The 26005-nt window shown below is 51.3% G+C and overlaps 10 protein-coding genes across 10 annotated transcripts; 8 read left to right on the top strand and 2 right to left on the bottom strand.

Moving 5' to 3' along the window:
- Positions 1–357: 357 nt before the first annotated feature.
- Positions 358–4241, top strand: N7539_006675 (mismatch repair ATPase MSH6; the record flags this gene model as incomplete). Its single annotated transcript, XM_056936276.1, has 5 exons — positions 358–684; positions 752–799; positions 864–1044; positions 1095–3490; positions 3543–4241. The coding sequence occupies 5 exons, from the start codon at positions 358–360 to the stop codon at positions 4239–4241; spliced, it is 3651 nt and encodes a 1216-aa protein (XP_056788211.1).
- A 534-nt stretch (positions 4242–4775) lies between these two features.
- N7539_006674 (uncharacterized protein) lies at positions 4776–5436 on the top strand (the record flags this gene model as incomplete). The annotated part of the gene is made up of 2 exons (XM_056936275.1): positions 4776–4907; positions 5020–5436. 2 exons carry the CDS (start codon positions 4776–4778, stop codon positions 5434–5436), a joined length of 549 nt encoding a protein of 182 aa, XP_056788210.1.
- A 760-nt stretch (positions 5437–6196) lies between these two features.
- N7539_006673 (putative histone h1.3.) lies at positions 6197–6758 on the top strand (the record flags this gene model as incomplete). The annotated part of the gene is made up of 2 exons (XM_056936274.1): positions 6197–6310; positions 6426–6758. 2 exons carry the CDS (start codon positions 6197–6199, stop codon positions 6756–6758), a joined length of 447 nt encoding a protein of 148 aa, XP_056788209.1.
- A 445-nt stretch (positions 6759–7203) lies between these two features.
- N7539_006672 (uncharacterized protein) lies at positions 7204–8138 on the bottom strand (the record flags this gene model as incomplete). The annotated part of the gene is made up of 3 exons (XM_056936273.1): positions 7204–7622; positions 7700–7858; positions 7916–8138. The coding sequence occupies 3 exons, from the start codon at positions 8136–8138 to the stop codon at positions 7204–7206; spliced, it is 801 nt and encodes a 266-aa protein (XP_056788208.1).
- A 249-nt stretch (positions 8139–8387) lies between these two features.
- Positions 8388–9593, top strand: N7539_006671 (glutaminyl-peptide cyclotransferase family protein; the record flags this gene model as incomplete). Its single annotated transcript, XM_056936272.1, has 1 exon — positions 8388–9593. The coding sequence occupies one exon, from the start codon at positions 8388–8390 to the stop codon at positions 9591–9593; it is 1206 nt and encodes a 401-aa protein (XP_056788207.1).
- Positions 9594–9833: 240 nt separating this feature from the next.
- On the bottom strand, positions 9834–10912 carry N7539_006670 (YeeE/YedE family protein; the record flags this gene model as incomplete). The annotated part of the gene is made up of 2 exons (XM_056936271.1): positions 9834–10538; positions 10625–10912. The coding sequence occupies 2 exons, from the start codon at positions 10910–10912 to the stop codon at positions 9834–9836; spliced, it is 993 nt and encodes a 330-aa protein (XP_056788206.1).
- A 1303-nt stretch (positions 10913–12215) lies between these two features.
- Positions 12216–13714, top strand: N7539_006669 (FAD-dependent oxidoreductase; the record flags this gene model as incomplete). Its single annotated transcript, XM_056936270.1, has 2 exons — positions 12216–12474; positions 12534–13714. 2 exons carry the CDS (start codon positions 12216–12218, stop codon positions 13712–13714), a joined length of 1440 nt encoding a protein of 479 aa, XP_056788205.1.
- A 405-nt stretch (positions 13715–14119) lies between these two features.
- On the top strand, positions 14120–15691 carry N7539_006668 (uncharacterized protein; the record flags this gene model as incomplete). Its single annotated transcript, XM_056936269.1, has 3 exons — positions 14120–14617; positions 14724–14939; positions 15050–15691. The coding sequence occupies 3 exons, from the start codon at positions 14120–14122 to the stop codon at positions 15689–15691; spliced, it is 1356 nt and encodes a 451-aa protein (XP_056788204.1).
- A 2327-nt stretch (positions 15692–18018) lies between these two features.
- Positions 18019–22958, top strand: N7539_006667 (uncharacterized protein; the record flags this gene model as incomplete). Its single annotated transcript, XM_056936268.1, has 3 exons — positions 18019–18357; positions 18467–21067; positions 21135–22958. 3 exons carry the CDS (start codon positions 18019–18021, stop codon positions 22956–22958), a joined length of 4764 nt encoding a protein of 1587 aa, XP_056788203.1.
- Positions 22959–23855: 897 nt separating this feature from the next.
- N7539_006666 (aspartate--tRNA ligase MSD1) lies at positions 23856–25961 on the top strand (the record flags this gene model as incomplete). The annotated part of the gene is made up of 2 exons (XM_056936267.1): positions 23856–24045; positions 24124–25961. The coding sequence occupies 2 exons, from the start codon at positions 23856–23858 to the stop codon at positions 25959–25961; spliced, it is 2028 nt and encodes a 675-aa protein (XP_056788202.1).
- Positions 25962–26005: the final 44 nt, after the last annotated feature.

The following is a 26005-nucleotide window of genomic DNA, read 5'->3' as shown; positions in this document are numbered from 1 at the left end:
AGTGCAGGACAAGACAGTTTTCAAAAAATTACAAGAAAAACTCTCCCAACTATTCAGGAATCCGAATAATGTTGTCAAGGATTGAATGTGTTCTCCTTTTCTCTCCAAATCTCAAGCTCATTGAAGACTTTCGGTAAATCACGCGGGAATGCCAAGAAGCGGAGCAGAACCACTCAACGCGTCGACGCGATGCGCGCCTTATCGGCGGTTATCGTCCAATGTCTCATTTCCCATCCACTCTCCCTTGTCATCCGGATTGGTGGTGTCCACATTGGACTTGTCATGATCTTCAAGATAGCCTGTCGTGGTTGATTGTTCAATTCGATACCAGAAAAAGTCTCAATCGAGTTGCCAAACATGGCAAAGGAGTCTGCGACATCGCCGTCCGCCACCCCACCTCCAGCGGCATTGAAGCGGACAACCTCGAGCACACAAAACATGAAGAACCAGAAGTCCATTCTCGGGTTCTTCCAAAAGTCCTCTCCAGCGACTCCGGCAAGCAAGAAGCCTCGCGAGCCGGAGTCTTCTCCGGCTCAACGTGCTGGTGAACAGCGTAGAGGAAGTACTGTCAAGCCAACACCGAAGAGGAGTTTCTCAAGCTTCGCAGGGGACCTCACCCCGGTGCCGAGTAGCGATGTCCCTGTCCCCGAGGAAGATGAGGTGGAAGTCGAGGACAAGACGAAAGTATGCGTAATAGTTTTCCCCAAGGCTACGATGATCTTTCTGCTGACATCCTCAACCCATCGTTCAGCCTACACCCGACGACTCCAAAGAGAACACAATGACTCCGTCGCGACGGGTATGTATCCTGACTTCTATCGTGGGAATGGCTCGCAAAACTCACATTTCTGCTTCGCAAACAGGCCAAGAAAAAGCAAATCAGCTACAAGGAGTCAGATTCAGAAGGCGAAGACGACGACGATGTCATTTTCCGGCCAAGTCGGAAGGCGAGCACAAACGGGCGCGCCGCGAAGCGGAGGAAGACGGTCGAGGAGAGCGATGACGAATTTGAGGGAGCTGAGGCCATTGGATACTCAGATGATGGTATGTTCGCCAGTCCCATCTTCTGTGACCTGCTCGCTGACTTATTCCAGAAATGGACGATTTTATCGTCGCTGACGATTCCGACGAAGAAGCAGCCGCACCAAAGAAACGCAGTAGGCCCGCCACAACTTCTTCGCGGAAAGACGTCAATCGTGCGCCTTCTTCACCTCCTCCTCCGCCAGCGGATGATGACCTTGACCTCGATCTCCCTGAAGGCTCGGCTGGTGGCACCCTGCAGTGGAAGTTTGACCCTGACACTGTTGAGCCTCGGAAAGAGCGTGCCGTGCAAAAAACCCCCAAATCAACGTCGAGTGCCAAGAAGGAGAGAGCGTACACTAGGGAGCCCGAGGAACGATACCCTTGGCTTGCAAATCCCAAGGACATCGATGGAAACCCTCCAGGACATCCTGACTTCGATCCTCGTACAATCTATGTTCCTCCACTAGCTTGGTCCAAGTTCTCGCCTTTCGAGAAGCAGTACTGGGAGATAAAGCAGAAGTTTTGGGATACAGTTGTTTTCTTCAAGAAGGGCAAGTTCTACGAACTTTACGAAAATGACGCCACCATTGGCCATCAGCTGTTTGATCTCAAACTTACCGATCGCGTCAACATGCGAATGGTCGGCGTGCCCGAGATGAGTTTGTCGCACTGGGCGAACCAATTTGTTGCCAAGGGATTCAAGATTGCCAGGGTTGATCAATCTGAGTCGGCGCTCGGAAAGGAAATGCGTGAGAGAGATGGGAAAAAGCCTGGCAAGGAAGACAAGATCATCAAACGAGAGCTAGCCTGCGTCTTGACCAGAGGCACGCTCGTGGAGGGATCAATGCTCCAGGACGATATGTCTACATATTGTGTAGCCATCAAGGAGGCCATCATCGATGATCGCCCTGCGTTTGGCCTTGCATTCGTGGATACCGCGACGGGCCAGTTCTTCATCTCTGAATTTGTCGACGATGTGGACATGACCAAGTTTGAGACATTTGTCGCGCAGACAAGACCTCAAGAAATGCTTCTTGAGAAGGGCTGTGTGTCACAGAAGGCCATGCGTATTCTCAAGAACAACACTGGACCGACAACTATTTGGAACTACCTGAAGCCGGGCAGGGAGTTCTGGGAAGCCGATATCACCTTGAAGGAACTTGATGCCTGTGAATATTTCGTTTCTCAAGATGATGAAAATGTCACAGCCTGGCCTGATGTTCTGCGCGATGCCAGAGAAAAGGAGCTGCTGATGTCTGCATTTGGCGCTCTCACGCAATATCTTCGAGTGCTCAAGATTGACCGAGATCTCATTACGATTGGCAACTTCACATGGTATGATCCCATTAAGAAGGCGTCCAGCCTGGTCTTGGACGGCCAGACGTTGATCAACATGGAAATTTTTGCCAACTCATTTGATGGCGGCCAAGAGGGTACCCTATTCCAACTGTTGAATCGCTGTATCACTCCATTCGGAAAGCGTACGTTCAAACAATGGGTCTGCCATCCGTTAATGGATGCAAAGCGAATCAACGCACGGTTGGATGCCGTCGACGCTTTCAATGCCGATCCCAGCATTCGTGATCAGTTCTCCTCGCAATTGACGAAAATGCCAGACCTCGAGCGACTGATCTCTCGAGTTCACGCTGGTGTCTGCAAAGCTCAAGACTTTGTTCGTGTTCTTGAGGGATTCGAGCAGATAGAGTACACCATGGGCCTGCTCAAAGATAGTGGCGCTGGCGACGGTATCATCGGTCAACTCATCGAAGCAATGCCAGACTTGACAACCTTACTATCGTACTGGAAGACCGCTTTCGACCGACCCAAGGCAAAGGAGAACGGCATCCTGGTTCCAGAGACAGGCGTCGAGGCCGACTTTGACAACTCGCAGGACACCATTGAACAGCTCCACAAAGACCTTGATAATCTATTGAAAAAGGCGCGTCGTGATTTGGGGTCTACTGCCATTTGCTACCGTGACAATGGGAAGGAGATCTATCAACTCGAAGTTCCAATCAAAGTCAAGAACATCCCAAAGAACTGGGATCAGATGTCAGCTACAAAACAAGTGAAGCGGTACTACTTCCCTGAGCTGCGCAGTCTGATCAGAAAATTACAAGAAGCGCAAGAAACCCATAGTCAGATCGTGAAGGAAGTCGCTGGTCGGTTCCACGCTCGATTTGATGAACACTATGGGACTTGGCTTGCTGCTGTACGCATCGTTGCGCAGTTGGATTGTTTGATCAGTCTGGCCAAGGCATCAGCTTCTCTTGGACAACCAAGTTGTCGTCCAGTCTTCGTGGATGATGAGCGCAGTGTTCTTGAATTCGACGAGTTACGGCACCCGTGTCTCCTCTCCTCCGTTGAAGATTTTATCCCCAACGATGTTCAACTTGGTGGTAAACACGCAAACATTGATCTACTCACTGGTGCCAACGCCGCTGGAAAGTCGACTCTTCTGCGAATGGTAAGTTCCAACCCCTCTAGTCTGCCTCGTCATGTCACTGACTCAAGAATAGACCTGTGTGGCTGTCATCATGGCTCAAATCGGATGTTACTTGCCCTGCAAATCTGCTCGTTTGACTCCTGTTGATCGTATCATGTCTCGTCTCGGCGCAAATGACAATATTTTTGCTGCTCAATCGACCTTCTTCGTTGAATTGTCGGAGACCAAGAAGATTCTGTCTGAGGCTTCGCCGCGGTCTTTGGTGATTCTGGACGAGCTCGGCCGCGGTACCAGCTCCTATGATGGCGTCGCAGTCGCGCAAGCCGTGCTACACCATGTTGCCACACATATCGGTGCAATGGGATTCTTCGCCACGCACTATCACTCATTAGCGGCAGAGTTCGAGAATCACCCCGAAATCTCTCCGAAGCGAATGGCTATCCATGTGGACGACGTTGAGCGCCGCGTCACCTTCCTTTACAAACTCGAGAGCGGCGTGGCAGAGGGCAGCTTTGGTATGCATTGTGCAGCCATGTGTGGTATCCCAAACAAGGTCATCGAACGTGCCGAGGTTGCGGCCAAACAATGGGAGCATACCAGTCGACTTAAGGAGAGTCTTGAACGTCGCAAAGGTGGTGGTCTGATTGGGCTGGGCTGGTGGAGTGATATTGCGTGGGCATTGCGCGAGTCGAGTGCGGATGGCGAGGGCGAGGAGGAGGGTGTTTCTGATCTTGGGTTGGAAGTTCTGCGAAAAGCTATCGAAGCTTTGTAAGTCATGTATATGTGCTCTGGAATCTTGTTTGATTAAATACTGTTGTTCTCGGTTTATCATATGTATCTTTAGCTCCTGGAGTCTCTTATAATTGCGTTGAGAGTGAGCGGTTAATGGTTCAACTCTATTCTGGACCTTTTTTATGTGAACAACCATACCTCTCCCGTCATTTGGCTCCATTTCCGATCATCGTTCACCCTGTAGTATCGAGTTTCACGCCCATGTGAGACGTTGCCTTAAGGCTCTGAGACACCCTGCTAGCAGTCCCAAAACCAGGCCACATGATCTCTCACCATCACCCTCTGCAAACAACTGGTCTTCAGGAAACTTCCGCCACGGGGCTTTCCTAATGAAATCCGTCCCAGTATTTACCACACACTGGCACCTTCGACCATTTCGACAACTCCAACAAACCTTCGACAAACAACGATTCCCATAATCCTCACTCTGAATCAACGATCATTACAGTCATCGCACTGCACACTCGAGAGCAACTCCCTTCACATTAAGGTCAGCTCTTCAGCCCATCACAGGATGCCGTCTGCCACCTCAGTCACCCCAGCCTCGTATGGTACTCGCTCCACCGATGGCATGCTGGGCCTGACACCAAGCGAGATTCGCTTGCTACTTCTCGCTAACGTCTGCGTGAACAAAGACTCTGGGAAGGTACGATACGTTTCCTCGTCTGTCAAACTGCCCTCCCTTTCAACATCGAGAGGCTTCGGCGTATATTCATTAGTACTCGGCTTTCGTAGACCGCAAAGCTGATACCTTCTAGATCGATTTCGAGAAGCTGGCACGTCGATTCAATGCAGCCAGTGGCTCAAACGTGATCAGCGCGTCAGCTCACCGCGGGTACAACAAGGCTCTACAAAAGCTAATCAAGCTCAACCAGGAGCCTGAGGAAGGCGCCGATACCGAGTTCAACCCATTTGAAATCACCAGCTCGCCTCCTGCGCTCTCGACTCCATCGTCTCCGGGCCCTGTTCGAATTCGGGGACGAGGCCGAGGCCGTGGCCGTGGCCGTGGTGCTGGTCGCGCTCGTGGCCGTGGTAAGGTCCAGGCTTCTGAGCTGACCAAGACTGCTGAAGTGGAGGGCTCTGAGAGTCCTGGCGTTCCAAAACTTCCTGATTTTAACATGGAGGATGCTTACGATCGGCTCCGTGTTGCAGAGCTTGAGAGTTTGGAGGGTTGACTTGAAGGGAAAGCGCGAAGCCAGTCGCCCCATGTTGCGGGTCGATCTTCCATTTTCATAGGGTTAAATTACGAGCAGATTCCTTTTGTTTTTTGAGAAGCAGGGTCCTTAGCAAATGAGATACCGTACGTTGTGAGAAGCTTTCTTCTGTACGGTAACAAACAATGTTGTAGGCATGTTTCGTTCTGCCATGACCCCAATATGGCTACGAGGAGCACAGGTATGCAGTCTCTGCAAAGAGGCTGGCAGGACCGAATAGCTGAGTTAGTTTCACTCATCATTCCGGGCCGTAGGGTATACTCTGCCATCAATCCATGCGAAGTATTGGGCACGGCTCTGCTGGCAGCTTCAGTCGGGGCGCGACTTCATTTACATTCATTACTCCACCAGAAAAGCAAGCTCACTAGATTTGGTTTGTCAACTGCTGATAATGTTCGCGACTGGTACAGGTCAGTAGGCCCACTGGCGTTTGCTACTTTATGCTGGCAATTTCCGCTGGAAATATCCCTTTTTATACGACTTTGCGTTAGAACAGAACCTTCGTGCTTCCTTCATACCCGTCAGTATCAAAAACTGATCCTTGATTCTTGACTCGAGTTACCCTGTCTTTCTCAGCAAGAAAGAAGAAAGAATCTCTGGACTCGAATCTCTCTTTGATGATTATCGTGGTTAGCTCAGTGTCCGCCGCCGTCCAGATCAGCGCTATCCTATCGAGGCATTATTAGTATCCTGACTCAACCCAGACCGAGGGAAATCAACAATGTCATCACCAAAAGTCTCCAAGAAGCCAGTTGCTGAGCGGACCTTTGGGTTGACTCAATCTGAAGTCCGCATGATGCTGCTTGCGTACAAGTGCGTGGAGTCTGAAAGCAAGGTGAGAATACCTGGAGCACTTAGCTGCTACACTGTGCTACTATCGCCGAGTGCTGGAGATGATGCGCGGACCTCGAAACAAGACAAAGCAAACTCTTAAACAACTTCTCTTCTAGATCGATTATAAGAAGCTCGCCGCCATCAGCAACGTCAGCGTTAGCTCGGCTCCTGTGATATACAGACGAGCTTTCAGAAAGCTGTCAAGCTTCAACTGTGATGTGGAGGGCAGCGGTGACAGCGAGGAGAATGATTCCTCCATCCCCGCTACTTCTGGTCCACTGACTCCTGCTCGGACTCCTAAAAGAAATGGGGGTGGTCGTCGTCGCAAGGGAAAAGATTCTGAGCCGGATACTAAAGCAAAAATCGAGGTTCCAGACGACCAAGAGAGCGACAGGGAGCTCAATATCACGATGGAGGATTATATCGAGGGGCTTGAAGCTGCCCGGTGAATGCGAGGTATGAGACAAACGTGTCTGGCCAGGCCATCGAGACTGTCTTTGGGTTGAATGGGAACCTGATCAAAATTCGATTCTTCAACTCGTGTTGGCCGGTTATTTGCTTCTCTTTTCAGGTTTTGATTGAGCATGAGTAGTCCATGTCGCGCCTCTATGAAATGTTGCGCAGTCTTGGCAGCATCGACAAAAAAAAGCTGTGATAACCCTCTCCCGTCTCGTATAAGTTCGGATACGAAAGTCACATTGAAAGAGTGTAATGACTGTGATCAATTCCCGGATCGCTCGAAGATATTGATGTCGCCTCTTGCAATCTGGTATATCTTGGCCGTCTTATTCAATTGTGTGTCCGCTGAAAACATGCGTCGGATACGCGGAAGCCAGATATGGTACATGGTAGGATAGATACACGCCAAAGCCCCAATGACCTTCAATCCGCGCCTCACCGGCGAGGTCTACTGGCTTGACTTTGAATTTGCTTGTAAATGCCAGGCCACAATTCCGGGTAGAATGCGGTGGATTGCCTGCCCGGCTGACTCTTGTCAGCGGCGAAGAATTGCGTGACTGGCTTGCCCATCCACCAGGGCCGTGGCGCAGGATTCAATGTACGAAATGTGACGGGCCGCAAGGCACTCTTATCCGGTATCAAATCTCCTAAACGCACGACGGTCTGACGAGGAATGGCGTTGAACCTCGTTGTTGTCAAAATCAGAGAGGTTGTCGGTGGGAGATCTTTCGCAAAGTGCAGAGCCGTTTCACGCGACTTTCGTGCGAACGCAGGAAGTGCCAGGTGAATGAAGCTGACGTAGGGCGCCGAGGTGTAGGCGACGAAGAGCATGGGCAATGCGCCACCGGCGACAACTACTCAGTTCAGAGATGGGTCAATTCAACTGACAGCTTGTATGTTTGAAAGAAGGACCAAAGGGAGTAAGCCTTACCTAATGGTGTGATGTACCACGCATTCTCATCGTCATAACAGGACGGTGCGACGATCAAGCAGGCTCCGCCGAAGAGAAGGATTGTTGTAACCCGCAGTATGCCCAGAAACATCGACCGACCGGTTCCTCCATAATACACCAAGATGCGCTCAGGGGGTCCTGTTGCTTGGATGAGTTCAAGATTCCCGTATCAGCTTGTGGTGTCATATCATGTACCTCGTCGCACGCTCAGTTTAGCGGCTGCGGCTGCGCCCGCGGGTGACGATGTGCGCGAAGTTGTTGCTGCCGTAAGGTCTTTGGGCGCAGGAGCCACGGCTTCATGACGTCTGGAGGGCCGAAGAGCCTGTGACTTATGCCGCGCCCATACCTGGGCTTGGAAATCCCTTCGAAGGGCTCTTGGGAGTGTCGTCCGTAATCGTGGATGAATGAGGATCTGCATGGTTGCCGGCTAATGTCGAGCTCGGAGATTCCAGGCGCTGGGCCCAAAGCTGCGCGCCAAATCGCCGGCCGTGACCGCCTTGGACCTCTTTGTCTGCGATCAGTATTCAAACGCTGCTTCTAGATCAGCATTCGGTCAATATCTTTGTGTAAAGGGGCATTCAGCGAGCCTAGCTGGCCTGGGTCACGCATTGGTCCATTCATGTGGTTTGCCGAGTCATGATCCGCTAGCCATTCGCTTTTGAACGCCATGTTGACAGCTCGATTCGAGCTCCGTGCCCTATGTGGCCACTTGTTCTATTTATGCCTCGGTTTGCTTCTACTCCTACACCCTGGAGAAGCATATCAGAAGATATCAGATGAGAAGTTAAAAGGTCTGCCCCGACCAGGTGAAGACTTTGATATTCACACTGGCTCGCTTTTGTCGCCAATTCTTCAAACTCGTGTTCCTGGAACCCCAGGTCACACGGCGGTACTCGAGCATCTCACGAACTTCTTTCGAACTTCGTTGCCCAAATGGGAGATTGAATTTCAGAACTCCACTTCAAAGACTCCCATCTCCCATGGGAAAGAAGTTCCCTTTGTCAACTTCATCGCATACCGAGATCCCCCGGGAGTTCCCAAGGGGGACGTTGGGCGCTTGACACTAGTTGCCCACTATGATAGCAAGATAGACCCCAAGGGCTTCATCGGCGCGATCGACAGCGCAGCGCCTTGTGCTATGATTATGCATGCCGTGCGCAGTATCGACTCTGCACTGGAGAGAAAGTGGGCCGCAATGCAGGAGCAGGGCATGGATCTCTCCGACGAGCATCAGGGAGTACAGGTGCTTTTCTTGGATGGCGAAGAGGCCTTCCTAGAGTGGACAGCTACCGACTCTCTCTATGGAGCTCGTTCGCTGGCAGAGCATTGGGATAAGCAGGTGAATCCGGCTATGTCGACATTCAAGAGTCCCTTATCGGCCATTTCTCTCTTCGTGCTTCTTGATTTGCTTGGCGCAAAGAAGCCTACTATCCAGTCCTACTATCCTACCACACACTGGGCGTATCAGAACCTTGGCACTTTGGAGAAGCGTCTCCGGTCTCTCGATCTAATGAAATCGAAAAAGACACCATGGTTCGTCGATGCAGACAAGAATGCTCATCAGGTCGTATCATTGGGCGGTATTCAGGACGATCACCTGCCATTTCTCGCTCGTGGGGTGGAGATCCTGCACTTGATCGATTACGCTCATTTCCGGGGCTTTCCTGAGGTGTGGCATACTGCCTTGGATGATGCTGAGCATTTGGATATGGATACCGTCAAGGATTGGAGCGTCCTGATGACCGCGTTTGCCGCAGAGTGGATGGATCTGGAAGATTTCCTCGAACATAGCGAGGCCCCGCGCCAAGTGGAAAAGATTGAACGTGGGGAAGATACGCAGACCGTGGACGAGGAGAGGAGGACTGAGTTGTAAGATCATCCATTACCTTGGGGCACGCGTTGGTTGCTGCCGCAAAGTCTGTTCACTTTGGTCTGATCTGGTCTACTCCATCTAGTGTGTAAAGAGATAACAAGTATACAGCAACGCGACCGACTGGCTGCTTATCTATCTATGTACATTCATATGGTAAACTTACAATCCTATTCATGTCCCTCTCGTCTTTTCCATTTCTCTCGGCATGGTCTATCCCCCATTGAATCTATTCTGTTCATGTCAGAATAGATTGCCAATGGCGTACCCGGCCATGGTCAACAACCCCCACGTGGGCTGCACCACTGAACGCAACAGCGCTGGACCAGGGCACACTCCCTGCAAGCCCCATGCGACACCAAACGCAATGGAGCCGACCACGAACCGCCAGTCGATATCAGCCAGCGTCTTGGTGGGAAGTCGCCATTTCTCGGCCAGAGTAGGCTGGCTTGGTTCATGATCTTTGTCCGACTTCTGACCTGGCTGCTTCGCCAAGAATGTGACAAGCGATGGACCAATACCAAACAAAATGATCAGTGCCAAGGAAGGATCCCAGCGAGACACATCGGTGGCGATGGCGAAGAAACGCAACACCTTGGCGGAATCCGCCATTCCCGAAATCCAGAGGCCCAGTCCGAACTCGAGTCCAGCAAGGTACGCGAACAAAGTTCGATGTTCTTCTTTCCGTTCAAGTGTCTTGGGAACGACGATGAAGTTGAGAATCGTGGAAAGAATCAATGATCCCGCCATAAAGACCATCTCAGCTGATGATGGGTAGACGGCGGTGTAGCATGGAAGGTCGCCACACGCCGGAATCCGGGAGCCGCCTCCCACGACGCTGGCCGTGATCAGTGCTGTTGTGAAGAACAGTGCCGTCGAGATGAAAGATCGCGGTGATAGACGTGATAATCCGCAAAGCATGTGGCCAGAGGTACAGCCGCAGCCATTCTGGACGAGAAAACATGAGGTTAGGAGCGGTTTCCTAACACAACAGGCAGATCTGGGTAAAATAGTGGAATGATTGCATTTCATACCTTTGTTCCCCAGCCCAGCAGGAGCCCTATACCTAGCGTTGCCGCGGCAGAGGCTAGGCCCGATGGCGCAGCAGGGTATTCTGGAATCAATGAAGGTGCTAAAAGGGAGATTGGTATCACACTGGATATCAAGCCCGCGATGATCGGGACATTTTCCTGGCTTGGATTCACGACGGATCCAGAGAGTAGAGACGAGATGCCGAACACAGCTCCGTTGTGAACGAGTAGACCGGAGGAGCCCTGGAAGAGCAGCAAGGCCCCTAAGGAGGTATGTATCGGTGTAAACATATCGAGAAAGGGTAGACGTTCCTCGCGGTGTCGTGACGGCCTGCTCGCAAAGTGCAATCAAATGTCTTTTATAAAACGGGATACGGGACAATTGTCGTCGAGCTTTCTTAAAGAAAGAAGAATCTTCAGTCAAACACCGATTGACCAAGGCGAATCCACGAAGACACCGACCCGGACCCAGAGCGATCAACAAAGTCTATCGGAGTTCGAATCCACCCACCCGGTCCCCGTTGCTCATTCTCAATCATGAAGAGGCGATGAGGGGGACAATCGGAGACGTTCCCTATATTCCCCTCGTGTCTGGCACCCCCTTGTAACCAGAACTATCGCTTTCGGACAGACCCGTGCATCCCGGCAGTCCATCCTGAAGGTTTCCTTATTCGGGGACCAGGTGGGTGGTCCCCGAAAAAACCCAGGCCATCCCTTCCAGAAGTCCCCGGGGAAGTGGAGAGTGGGCCATGCAGCGCAGGACTTTAACTTGAAAACCTCCTTGGGAACCAGCTACCGGCTTTCGGGCCATCGCTGGGTTCGCCGTTCTGGTCCGAATGTGGCGATTTGGCGATTCGGGATTTGACGATCTGATAAGCTGACGAGGACATCCCTAATAATCCTATGGACAAGAGCCTCGACAGACGCGTGATCCCATGTGACTCGTGTATATAACCGCATAGCCGCGCAGCGGCAATGGCACTCCATGAAAAGGCACCTGACTTTGGTACTGTGGAGGGCCTTTCTGATGGTGGCAAACCTCATCTCAGATCGACGACGCCCAACAGGAGGGAATGGTGTTTGGTGATCTGTATAATATTGCTTGACCTGTAGCCTCACTGCTCAGTGCCATACCGAGCATTTTGACACTCTAACACAGCCCATACTGCATAGTCCATACATTGAGGAGCCGCATTCACATCAGTACCGATTTGTCTCAATGAGCAATACAATGATCATGACATCGACAACAGATCTCTTGGCGGTGCTCACAACTTCACGTCGCTTCGTCAGGAAGTTCTCGTCACTTGAAGATGGTCATTTTGGGTTGATTTGCTTGCACTTTTGATTCTGTGGCAGGAGCAATCGCGATTTCCGCATGAGGAAGGCCCCCTTGCTTACTGAGTTCCCTCTTTGGTCCAGTCAACTCTGGCCTGCGTACCTGATCTCACATTTCTCCACGCGCAAGCTACCTGACCTTTGCAGATCACACCCGTCCCGTCGACAAAGAGTCTTGGGAGTAGTCATCAAGGCTGAGACAGAAATCAGTGACATTCTTCAACTTGATCATCTCGACAAGAGGTGATTGGCCGGAATGGGCAACTCGCAAAGCCTTCCTGGCCATAATTGCCTCCTCGCGGCAGTTGATCACCGAGCGAGCTTGGTCACATTTCAGAACGATGCTCTATTCCATCTTCGGGCGCCTTCCCTGTACAATTTAGACGCGCCAGTGAAACCACTTGCAGTGACGTTTCCCGAAAACTCGGAGCAGATTGCCAAAATTGTGCAATGTGCGGCGCGTCACTCGCTCAAGGTGCAATCACGCAGTGGTGGTCACAGCTACGGCAACTATGGTAGGTCGCTGCATCTGAGTATACTCTGTTGTTTCCATTCATTGACTTTGATCATTTAGGTCTTGGTGGGCAAGATGGTGCGGTTGTAGTTGACTTGAAGTCTTTCCAAGAGTTCTCCATGGATCCGGTCACCCATGTGGCCACCGTGGGTTCCGGTACTCTCCTTGGAGATCTTCACTCGCGGCTTTACAATGCTGGGCACCGAGCTGTGGCACACGGCGCTTGCTTAAGCGTTGGCCTTGGAGGCCATGCTACCATTGGCGGCCTGGGCTCAATGTCGCGCCAGTGGGGGATGGCTCTCGATCATATTCAAGAGGCAGAGGTTGTGCTTGCGGATGGAAAGATCATTACAGCATCGGCGACTGAGAATCCAGACGTGCTCTTCGCCATCAAAGGAGCTGCAGCCAGCTTTGGGATTGTTACAAAGTTCAAGCTCATCACTCATCCGGCCCCGACACAAGCTGTGCAGTACTCTTACTCGCTGAACATTGGCACGACGGCTCAGCGAGCGCGACTTTTCGCCGACTGGCAGCGATTCATTTATACACAGAATCTTACGCGTCGGGTCTCTAGTGAGCTTGTTGTGTTTGAGCATGGAGTTCTCATCTCGGGAACCTTCTTCGGGTCTCCCGAAGAATGGAAAAGTTTGGAGAAGAAGTTGAAGTTTCCAGGTGCAGACAAAGGAAACTTGATTGTACTGACAGACTGGCTGGGCATGCTTGTGAGCGGGGCCGAGGATCTCATTCAGCAGGTTGCTGGAGGCACACCATGCTCATTCTACGCCAAGTCCATGTCTTTCACAGACGCTCTTTCCGCCGAAGGTGTGGAGTCTTTATTCACGTATCTGGACTCGGCGACTAAAGGCACTCCGGCTTGGTTTGTCATCTTCGACTTGGAGGCGGGCGCCACGAACGATGTGCCCAACAATGCCACTGCATATGCCCATCGTGATACGATCATGTGGATGCAGTCCTACGCTGTCAGTCTGATTGGGCCGGTTTCCTCGACAACGAAGGACTTTCTGGGCGGCATCAACCAAGTTATTGCTGCAACCTGTCCTAGTGCCTCGTACGGGGCGTATCCTGGATATGTCGACCCATTGCTTGAAAACAGTCAACAAGCGTACTGGGGTGACAACTTGCCGAAGCTTCAAAAGATTAAGAGCGATATCGACCCTCATGATGTTTTTCACAATCCGGAAAGTGTTCGTGTCAATCCTGCCGCTCGAGCGCAGCTGTAGGATCTACCACCGAAGCAAAGCATCCGGCTGGAGTCGTGGGAAGCGGAGGAGAATGACGTCATCGTGTCATTTCTTCATCAACTGAATTCTTATGCTTAACCTTTCTTTGACTCAATGGCCTGCTCTTTTTGTATTGATACCTCATGATTCGATAGCCGCAGGCTAAACTATTACCTTCATTTGATACACCAATCGAAAACTGGTCTCGTATAGAGTCCAGGAGTAAGACCGGGCATGCAGTTCATTGGAAAAGAGATCTCTGTGGGAGATCGGCCAGTTCCATCCATTCCACAGAGCCAGGGTCCAGGGTCTTAACTTAAACCAGTTAAACAGACTTATCTCGAATCCTGGTGCCATCGATTTCTAACCTTGTTCTCCTGGAACCTCAGACACATTACAACTACAATGAAGCGTCTTGTAAGCAGCGACAGCGACGTCGAGGTTTCAGATCAATCCACAAACATCCGTCGAAGAAACGTTCGATCACTCATCGCCAGTCTCAGAGGCTCGGTATCCCCTCCACCGCGAAAAAAAGCAGCCTTGACAGAGGGTAATCCTAACGTGGCTGCGATCGAAGCAGGCGATTGTCAAGTCAAGAACCACCTCGAAATCCTTGCGGACAAATTGCGCAATCATTGTCGGCCGCTCAATCTCTCGCATCCAGTACCGCGGTTGGCTATCGAGGATTACGTTGATCTCTACCGACGCAATTGTCATCCAACAGGCAGGCATTTTGTGATCCATCAACATGATCATCCCATCGCTGGACCACACTATGATCTCCGTCTGCAGTTCTCCGAGACGAGTTCCGTGTCATGGTCTATTATGTACGGATTACCGGGTGATCCGAACAGCGAGAGGCTGAATCGCAATGCTACTGAGACGCGCGTTCATTGTTTATGGGTAAGCTGGAGGTTACATCCATAGTCCGAAGTTTGTGACGCGGGTATGCTGTCGTGTCGATGCTTAAGATGAGGCTCATTGCGAATACTAATGCGAGGATACCTAGAATCATCTTATCGAAACCGCATCCGCCAAGACCGGGAGCCTCATCATTTGGGACACGGGTGAATATGAAATTCTCCCTTATGAGAATTCGGGAAATACGACAGGTCCCCAGACTGATGAGTCAGGGTCCGATAGGTCCCCGTCTCTATGCGGGGATGGTGATGTCCAGGCAAAATCTATTTCGGATAGCGCCAAGCTAAAACAAGCCTTTCATAGCGTGAGTCACCCGAAAACTCTCGATGTATCCGGAAGACTAGGGAGTATGGAAAATTAGAAGTTCGAAGACAAAAATGCTCAGACACTTACATGGAGTTTCCAATTCTCAAGCGCAAAATACGCCTTCGTCTCCATGGAACCCGCTTGCCCAAGGGGTACACCGTGCTTTTGCGGATGGACAAATCTACCGACTTCCATCGTCCGGTCAGAAAGGGGCCCACACGCAGAAGACGGCTGGCTGCGAATCCTCAATCGCCGCCACCACCGGTGTCAACCTCGGACTCTGATTCAGAATTGCAACAGCCGACATCACCCTCCTCAAGAAAGGAGAAAGCCATGACAACAGAAGGACAGGCAACCACACCTGACTCAAAGAATCGGAGAGATGATCCCAGTCATTTACCCAAGGAGGAGATCGACTATCAAATACGAAAAAACAACGCCTATCCTGGATCTTTTAATACTGTTGGATCAATACACCAGCGAACATGGTACCTCAGCATGGACCGGGCAGGTTCAGGATTTGAGCCTCAAAAGATTGACCTTGGCGATGGGCGATCCAAAAGACTCTGGGTTCGCTCTCAAAATGGACTTGATTCATCGACCAAAAAACGAGGATTTGAGCCCTTTCGCGTGCATGGTCCTCGGGTTGAAAGTAGTGTGGTCACAGGACGTTTGGGACAGGATGTTCTCGAAGATGAGGGCGTGCAAGGATTCATTGCTCGGAAGGGATGGAGGCCTGTCCTGCGATAGGGTCTATACTGAGTTTTGATCATGTAGATAAGATATGAACGGGTGAATAATTCAATAGAAGATGGAAAGGGGGTCATGTCATATGCCTGTTTTGCATATAGTTTCAAAATTCTGTCTACTTGTAGTTTCTCCTGTGAATTACTCATCGACGTCGTTTGACGGAGGGGGGGGCCTGAAATGCATGTTCCATGGGCTCGTGCCCTGCCTAGACCACCCATGTTGAGATAGGGAGGCAATTCGAAGATTAGGTAGATGGATAACTACAGACATGGCAGGATGAGTTTGAGGATACCACCCCTTCCAATCGTCCTGGAAAATTTCAACTTTGTCAAATCCAAAACATTCCAAAAGTTCAATTGACAGAGAGACTGAAGACGCATGATGAGTGATGCCCAGCATATTGTCGATTGAAGCACCAAAGGAATCTTCACTCGATTCTCCATTATCCAAAGATCGAGATACTTTATTCATGGTGATTTATTTTTTCTTGTAATTTACCCCTTCGATTTGCCATGTCCGGTGAGGTCCTACTGGGATAAGTAGAACAGGTATTCATATCAACTCAAGAGATGGGAGCACATTCGCGCCTCCGCAGTACTTGTACTTTGAAGGTCATGGTACTAAAAATCGATGTACCAAATCAGCACGGGACTGCTTCCTCTTCCGTCCATATCACCTCTCTCCTAATACCCTTCTCACTTCTGACCATTCAACCTTCTCTCAACTGTGATTCAATTTCTGTGACCCTGGCGCGAATCTAGATTCTGGACATTCACCCGGAGACAATCAGCGAAAGCTGGTCCATTGGCTAGGCATCAATGGCTCATCATAGGTCATAGGCTGTTTACATCATGGGCTAGTGACAAGACGTTTCCTAAGCTTGAAGCAGACTCACGGAGTTTGAGGGTCTTGCCTTTTCCGATCTCACAGCGCAGACACTTGGCTTGTGCTAATTTGGGCGGTTGCAGTCGACTGAAATTGATGATGACCGACCATGCGGTGGGCATGCGCTTCATTAACCTCTTTTGCAGACATCCTCGCATGGAAGTCGATATCGATGATTGATCATCTCTGCCAAATGCCTCGTGCTGGCCGAGCAGATACAATTACCCGCCCAACCCCCACTCGAGCTCTACTCTCCCACAAGCAAGGCTTCTGGTTTGCATCTTTCCTTTCGAATCTTTGACTCCGGTCTGTCTGGACCTCTGGACCTTTCGCCATCTGGAGGCTTGGGTGTACGCCACCAGAGCACGTCCATCCGCCATTTGACTCCACTCACACCCACTTCTCCAACAGAGGCAACGCTCGACTGTGTTCAGAAATGGTGCCCGCCGATAGCGTGTGAGGCCCCTCGGAACTCCGACTGAGGGTCTCAGACGCACTTACGCCATGCGGCACCACTCTGGTGGATCGTGACTCACCCTCAGTCATCTTTCTAATCCGCCAATGGCTTCATTTTCATGCTTTCTGACACTAGCAGACCGTTCCTTTGCGGGAGAATTGCTGGAACTATGCTGCACAGTGCGCACTGCACCGCCGCCAAGCGAGGAGTTTCCCAAATCGCAGATTTGTATGCACAATGAGTATGCAACCCCATGCAAGAGATGCACAACCCGACCGACTCAACAGAAGCAGCTGAGCGGAGCTACAAAAGACAAAAAGGTCTCTGCTATCAGGGTAAACATTGGACGGATATAACTCCAGAACGAGTCATACCGATGAACGATGATTCAAAGTCTCCCGTTGCGTAGACCCGCATACGTTGAACGTCAAGTCAGATGGTCTGTCTGACACGAACAGAGGAGCAGATCGAAGACTCCCTGGTTCACTCCTTTTTTTCCAGTGCTTGATGATCATATTCGATCAGCGACAACCCGCAGGATGCAGCCAGCCCGCAGGATTTTGCACCCTCTCCCTACACGAGATTACTAAAGGGGGTGAAGGGTTTTCCCCGCCCGGCGTCCGGATGCCACCTTGGCTTTGACACTAAGCAGTAAATGTCATCCAGCGCCCCCACTCACTGGCGCCGGACTCCAAATTCCAAGCTCCAAATAATCGCGGATACCGAATGGAGGAAAGCTCGGTTCAATGTCGCCGCAATTTGGGACTAGACCGCGGCTGACCCAAATGATATGGCGATAAGATGAATGCGCGTACTGACTACGAATTCACTAGGGAGAGGTCACTAGCAGCAAATAATCGGTCTGCCTAGTCAGCAGATATCGGTCTTAAGCCGCCTTTTTTTCCGTTCTCTCACTGCTCCATCCCTTCGTTTCTCTTGATCCCATCGCTGGACTCCCCGTATAGTACAGTGGTGGACGCGAGGCATGTCGCTCAACGTGCAAGTTGCGTCCCTCGTCGTAGGGTCGGTGGGCTTGTCCATTGCCGCCCTCGACAGTATACCAGCCATTAACTGTATCGTGGGCCGTCTGGTGCGCAAGTCAGCGTCATTTGAGGAAGCAGATCTCGCCAAATCTGCCTATCGCGACGAAGATGGTGAAGCGACTGAGGAATCACTCAAGGCCTTTTCAGATTGGTGGCATCGTTGTGCCATTGCGGTTTTCTCGGTCATCGGCTTTGGAGTGGCCCTTGCGCTAGCCGTGCTGGCCACGCTGAGACATGAATGGGGCTATCTGGAGTTAACATGGTTGGAATTTGGAGTTTGGGTATGTTTTCAGTCTACTGAGCCTTCGCCGTGGCTCCCAAGCGGCTGTGTTTGGGGGCTGGCGTTTTTGAAAGCATTTGTTTCTCACTGCTCTTACTATACCACTCTAGACACTTTTGGCTGTTCAAGCCATTGCTTTTTTCATCGAGCCTCGTCCAACTCGTCGCTTCGAGCTCGGCCAGTATGCATTTGGTGGCAGTTTGACTGCCGTTACTGTCACCGCGATTCATCTGCGACTCGTTTGGGTCACGCAGCGTTCTCTACTGGACGCCAAACCGTGGATCATTCTGGTCTCAATCCTCCTTGCCAGTGCAGCCCTGCGTGGGTTGTTTACCCTGCTCCTGCCACGCCGACCCAATGTCTACTATGATGGTCAGGCTGTGGATAGAGAGCTCACTGTGTCTGCTTTCGGTCGTTTCACATTTTCGTGGGCGGGCGCTGTGTTAGATTATGCTACGAAGCACCGGCAAATGGAGCTCAAAGACCTGCCAAAGCTGCGCGCAGCCAAGCGCGCAGCATCTCTTCGAGATCACTTTGAGAAAGCTCGAGGCAATCGCAGCATTGGCACAGCCATTGTCGTTGCGCACTGGGACTCTCTGGCTCTCCAGCTCTTTCTCACCATCGTGATCAGTATTCTGAACTTTGGGCCTCAGATGGCTCTGTTCAGAATCCTAGCCTCCCTGGAGACTCGTGGAACTGAGCTTTTCGACCCGTTTCAAACATCTCTCTGGGTCGTTGCTTTGGGTGGCTTGATGCTGCTTCACTCGACCGTGGAAGCTTGGTTGTTCTGGTGCGTCTGCTCGAAGCTTTTCGTGCCCATTTACGCGGAGCTCTCGGCTGTTGTCTTCGCGAAATCAATGCGTCGCAAGGATACCAAGACCGCAAAGAAAGCCAAGGGTAAGGACGATTCAGAGGCAGCGAAGAAGGGAAGCTCCGAGGAAGAAAACCAGGGGCAAGAGGAGGAGGAGGAAGAGGAGGATGACGAGGCTTCAATGAAGAAGAGTCGACAGAGCATCATCAACCTCGCCGCCGTGGACGCGAGACGTATCTCCGATTTCACATCGTATGCCTACCTGATCCCACTCGCCACCTTGAAAATCATCATCGGATGCTCTTTCCTGGTGAATATTCTGGGCTGGCGCAGTGCCTTTGCGGGCATTGCCGTGTCCTTGCTGATCACTCCGCTCAACATCTACGCGGCGAAGAAATTCACTGCGTCCCAAGACATTTTGATGAAACTCCGTGATGGGAAAATGGCTATTGTCACGGAAGTCTTGCAGGGAATCCGGCAAATCAAGTTCTCTGCGCTGGAGGATCAGTGGCAGAAGAAGATCACCCAAGCACGAGAGGCTGAGCTCAAAGCCTTGTGGATCTCATTTCTCTACGACGTCGTTCTGTTTGCCATCTGGATTCTAGGTCCAGTGGGATTGTCAGCTGTTTCTCTGGCAGTCTACGCGTTGATGCACGGCGGCCTGACCGCCTCGGTTGCGTTCACTGCCATGGCCATCTTTGGTTCCCTTGAAATGTCGCTGGCGATCTTGCCGGAGATCATCTCCAATGGCCTGGAGGCCAAGGTCAGTGCCGATCGTATTGACGATCACATGAACTCGGCAGAAAAGATTGTCAATACGGTTCCTTCGGACCACATTGCGTTTGAGGATGCGACTGTCGGCTGGCCAGCAGAGAAGGCAGATAATGAGACTGAGGAGGATGAGGACCGTTTCCTTTTACGAGATTTAACCATCAACTTCCCAACCAAGGGTCTCAGTGTGGTCTCTGGGCGCACGGGATCCGGGAAGAGTCTGTTGCTCTCATCAGTCTTGGGGGAATGCGATGTGATCCAGGGTACTATCAAAGTTCCTGTCCCACCCCCAGGCAAAGAACGCTTTGATAATCATGCCACGAGCGCGGACTGGATCATTGACTCGGCTATTGCGTACGTTGCGCAAATACCTTGGATTGAGAATGCTACCATCAAGGATAACATCTTGTTTGGTCTGCCTCTCAACGAGGAGCGATATAAAAAGACACTCTTCGCATGCGCCCTAACAAAGGATTTGGAGATGATGCCTGACGGTGAGCTCACTGACATTGGCGCAAATGGTGTCAATCTGAGTGGTGGCCAGCGATGGAGAGTGTCGTTTGCTCGTGCCCTGTACTCGCGGGCAGGTATACTGGTGATGGATGATATCTTCAGTGCTCTCGATGCGCACACCGGTCGCCACGTCTTCGAGCACGCCTTGACGGGCGAACTTGGTCAAGGCCGGACCCGTGTCCTGGTCACTCACCACGTGGCACTTTGCCTCCCTAAGACCGATTACTCTGTGTTGCTAGAGAACGGCCGCGTCAAGTACGCTGGCACAATTGACGAGCTACGCAAGGAAGGCCACCTTGAAGAATTGTTGGAAACGGAACGTGAAGCGATCAAGCAAGATGAAAATCCATCCAACGAAGAGATTGTCGTCCAAGATTCGGAACAAGTAACCCTTCAAAAAGTCGTCTCGAGCACATCGTCTCCACCAAACAAGTCCCAAACTGATCCTGCAGCGAAGGCGCTGCCCCCTAAGAAGTTCATCGAAGACGAACAACGAGAAGTCGGCTCGGTTCGACTGTCAGTTTACATGAGGTATTTCAAGACGGGTGGTCAAACTACGATCTGGATCGTCACATTATGTGTGTATCTGATCTATTGGGCCCTCACCATTGGTCGCGTGAGTTCTCCTCACCTTTCACTATTTTCTCTCGAATTGATCATTCTTGTCTAACATCATTTTCTAGTCTTGGTGGATCAATATCTGGACCCGTGAATCGTCCAACACGGAAGTTCGTCCGGAACAGTTCACTACATTGCTGCAGTATACCATGTCGCCCAATTCAACCACTGCCACCGACGATGATGACCGCAGCCTACAATGGTACCTGGGTATCTACGCTTTAATCTCCGTACTCGCGTGTGTTTTCGGCACCGCTCGATATTATTTCATGCTCCGCAACAGCGTTCACGCCTCAAGACACTTGTTCAATGGCCTCACCTACGCTGTTCTCCGCGCGCCGCTTCGATGGCTAGATACTATGCCTCTTGGGCGAATTCTGAACAGATTCACGTCCGACTTCCATATGATCGACTCCCGTATAGGTTACGAGTTTGCCTTCTTCGCGGGTCAGAGTCTCGAAGTGTGCGGAATTGTGCTTGCTGGTGTGCTGGTCTCCCCCATGGTTCTCATTTTAGCCGCGATTCTTTTCGGCATCTGCATGCGATTCTCTATGACCTACCTCGCAGGCGCGCGGGAACTGAAGCGCCTTGAAAGCACTGCGAAGAGTCCCGTATTCGAACATTTCGGATCCAGCTTGGCTGGTCTGATCACCATCAGAGCGTTCACCAAGAGTGAAACCTTTATTGACATCATTTACGACAAGATCAATGCGCATGCCCAGGCCTGGTGGACAATGTGGCTTTTCAATCGTTGGTTGGGTATTCGTATGAATATTGTTGGTGCAGTCTTCTCGACAATCACGGCTGCACTCGTGGTGTCTCTACCTGGAATTTCGGCCTCGCTTGCCGGATTCGCGCTAAGCTTTGCTCTCCAATGCAACACTGCCATTGCATTCGTTCTGCGACAGTACGCGAACATCGAGCTCAACATGAACGCCACCGAGCGAGTCATTGAGTATTCGAACATCGAGCTAGAAAATCAGGGTGGCGTCGACGCACCCGCCGCATGGCCCACAGAAGGTCGACTCGAAGTCAACGATCTTGTTGTCGGGTACGCACCTGATCTGCCGCCGGTCCTGAAGGGACTTTCTTTCACGGTCGAGAAGAACCAGCGTGTTGGCGTGGTGGGCCGTACCGGAGCTGGCAAGTCTTCTCTGACTCTTGCGCTCTTCCGATTCCTCGAAGCTCGTGAGGGTGAGATCCTCATCGACGGTCTCGATGTCTCCAAGATTACCCTTCACGACCTTCGAAGTCGCTTGGCCATTATACCCCAAGATCCCGTGCTATTCTCGGGAACCGTGCGGACCAATCTTGATCCCTTCGATGAGTACAGTGACTCCGAGCTCAAGGATGCATTGGCCCGAGTTCATCTGATCTCTGCTCCGAATGACGATGACGAGAACACCCTGACTTCTCAAACGGCCACGCCCTTCCAAGGCGGTACAGGCTCAACCACACCCGATACAGCCACCGCTCGTCAGACCAACTCAAACATCTTCACCTCCCTGTCTGCTCCCATCTCAGAAGGCGGTCTCAACCTGTCACAAGGTCAGCGCCAGCTTCTCTGCCTCGCGCGTGCCATTGTCGCTAGGCCCAAGATCATGGTCCTTGATGAGGCCACCTCCGCCGTGGACATGGAGACAGACGCGCTCATCCAGCAGTCTATCCGTGCAGAGTTTGGCCGCAATGCAACTACGCTACTGGTCATTGCTCATCGTCTCAGCACCATTGCCGACTTTGATCGCATTTTGGTCATGGATGCTGGCAAGGCGGTTGAGTTTGGGCCTCCCAAAGAGCTGATCGAGATTGAGAACGGCGTCTTCAAGAATCTGGTGGATAACAGCGGAGAGAAAGCGGTTGTAGAGAAGATGATCTTTGGTGGGGAGTGATGAGCTGTCCTTACTTTTTGTTATTGACTATGAATGTATCCACCAAATTTGCGTTTGTCTTCCCTTTTTTTTCCTTTTTTTTTGTTACAAAAGCGATGCGACGTGAAGACAAAAAAGTAGATAGTTGAAGTACAACAGCAGACAATAACGTTCAATTTTATGTTTAGGTTTGTTATGAAATTTGTTTACGAATTGTGAAAGTACTAGTAGGTTCTTGAGAGAAAAATTCCGCGAGTTTGGTTATCTATTCTGCTAAACCCGCTAAAGTATCTAAAAATCGACAAAGACAAATAGCGAAGGAGGATACATGTCATAAAGATAGGTCAAAGTGGTAGTTGCGCAATAGCACACCGTCTTCGACAAGTCGTTCCATGACTTCTTTTCGTGTAGTCCTCTCATACTGTCAAGTATGCATAGTCCGCGGCCTAGCCAGCGGGTATACACCTTCAAGTTTTGAATTGGGTCAGAGATGCCTTCATCGCGTCCGTAAATTAAACAAGGTTGGTGTGCCGAACGCATTGTTCATTCTCCCTCCGTCCCGAGTCAAGCAGCCCTTGAGCTCCTCTCCGAAGAGAGAAGAGAGCCACAAGTCTCAGAGAGGAGAGATTAATCACAATAAACACACTAGGCTTTCATCATTCTAGAGAGAGCAGCAATTAGCAAAGGAGTTTCCCGCGGGTATGCAAACTACAAGGGCAGTTTGACGAGAAGCGCAAAACGAAGCACTCACCAGTATAAAACTTGGAAGGATGAAGAAGAGAAAAAATTAGCGGGCTGGACGCGCACTAATAAAAGGGCCGCGCTAGTCCGTTTTGGGGGGGGGGGGGGGAGCGGAGGCCCGCTGCTTTCTCGGCGAGGTGCGCGAGCGGTGATGGTCCTTGAAGATACTAGACAATCATGATTCATACGGTTCGCACGAGGTTGTCTTTGAACCTTCGTCAGAGCCTTGCTAGCTCGAGAAGGATTGTTTCAGGAAAATGGGGAGCTCAAAGGCTCACGAACAGGCACTTCACCTGTACCGGGCGCCGCCTTGAGCAAGATGCTGTGGTGAAGCTTCCTAGCTTCTTGGAGGCATACAAGAAAGCGGGTAAGTTTGATCGTCGCAATTGCATGAGCGTCCGTACTGAATGACAGCATACTCATGATAACTTTTGGGGTGTTCTAGTGGAATTTCCGCCTGCCACATACGACTTTGAAACTTTCTTCTCGCAGGCCGAGCCTAATACTGAAGTCGTTCTCCATGGATATCTGGGTCAGCGCGCGGATCTGTCGAAGAAGCTCTCATTCGTTCGTCTCACCGACCCGACGATGAAACACAGCTTGCAAGTAGTCGGGTTTGCCAAGAATGATGCATTCGAGAAGCTCAAGACCATCAATGCCAACAGTCCTGTCGCTGTGCGCGGCACAGTCCAGCAGAAAAAGAAAAAGAGTTCCGATAATGGAACCACGGCCGAGGACTCTTGGGAGCTTGCTCTTGAGGATATTCACGTGCTCAACGATTTTCCCAAAGAAATCATCATGACCCCCGAAACGGTCTTTGCGCCCGAGCAAAGATATCTTCAACTCCGGTCCGATGCCGACCTACGTGAAGCACTGCGGTTCCGGGCGGAAGTGCGCAATGTCTGCAAGAAGGAGCTCGAGGAAAACAATCAGCCCGCCTTTGTAGAGATCGAGACACCGCTTCTGTTCAAGTCTACACCCGAGGGTGCTCGCGAGTTTTTGGTCCCGACTAGGCGACCCGGTCTGGCGTATGCTTTGCCTCAGAGCCCACAGCAATACAAGCAGATTCTCATGGCTAGCGGCCTTCCACGCTACTATCAATTCGCACGTTGCTTCCGAGATGAGGATCTTCGGGCAGATCGGCAGCCGGAGTTCACCCAGCTGGATCTGGAGATGTCTTTTGCTACGGGCGATGATGTGATGCGCACTGTCGAAGGAGTCATCCGTCGGCTCTGGTCAACGTTGATGAGCGACGCTGCTCCAGAAGGTCCTTTCCGGAGAGTCTCTTATCAGGAGGCCATGTCAAAGTATGGCTCCGACAAACCAGACACGAGATATGGCATGGAAATCACGCGACTAGACTACTTGTTGCCGGTCGATCTAGTCATGAAAATCTCGCCCCTGACAAACCCCATTGTGGAGGCCTTCAAACTGGAGAATGTCAACAATGATCCAGCTGAGACTCAAAAATTCATCACAGACTTTTTGGACTCACCGGCTGGAGCCGCCTACAACAACAATCCTCACGGAGGACCCGGCGTCTTCGTGTACAACGGCAAGCAGCCACTTTGTGGATTACAACCATTTGGCTTTGAAGCTGCCGAAAAGGTCGAAGAGCTCCTCGAGCCAGATCACGGTGACCTGATCATTCTCCAGGCTCGCCCTCGTGAGCCATTTGCAGGGGGATCCACGCCCTTAGGCGATCTTCGTCGCGCCTTGCACGCCCACGCAGTATCGACCGGATTTAAAGACGCACCCACAGGCTTCGACTTCATGTGGGTGGTAGACTTCCCATTGTTCTCCCCATCGTCCGAGTCCGAGCCCGGCCAAGGCGGTGCCGCAGGCTTCTCTTCTACCCATCACCCATTCACAGCACCCAAGACCGCCGCCGACGTGGAGCTCCTTCTCACTGACCCCACCAAAGCACTGGCCGATCATTACGATCTCGTCGTCAACGGCGTTGAGCTCGGTGGTGGCAGTCGACGTATCCATGACGCTGCAGTGCAGGAGTTTATCTTCCGTGATATCCTGAAGATGCCCGCTGAAAGACTGGAGGATTTCTCTCATCTCTTGGATGCGCTCCGCGCTGGATGTCCCCCGCATGCCGGTCTTGCGCTGGGTTTTGACCGTCTTGTTGCAGTGATGCTTGGTAAGGAGTCTGTACGCGATGTTATCGCTTTCCCCAAGACGGGCAAGGGTGGCGATGATGCTATGGTTGGTGCGCCGAGTCTTATGACTGAAGCTTCGCTGGAGACATATCATTTGCAGCTGAGAAAGCCATGATAAGTCAAAAGGAAAAGCGAAACATTTCAATGTATTCAATAGTC

The sequence above is a fragment of the Penicillium diatomitis genome, assembly GCF_028827545.1.
Source record: "Penicillium diatomitis strain IBT 30728 chromosome Unknown utg000009l_segment0_segment0, whole genome shotgun sequence".
Taxonomy (NCBI): domain Eukaryota; kingdom Fungi; phylum Ascomycota; class Eurotiomycetes; order Eurotiales; family Aspergillaceae; genus Penicillium; species Penicillium diatomitis.
The sequence above is the reverse complement of the archived record's forward strand: the minus strand, read 5'-3'. Positions and strand labels throughout refer to the sequence as shown.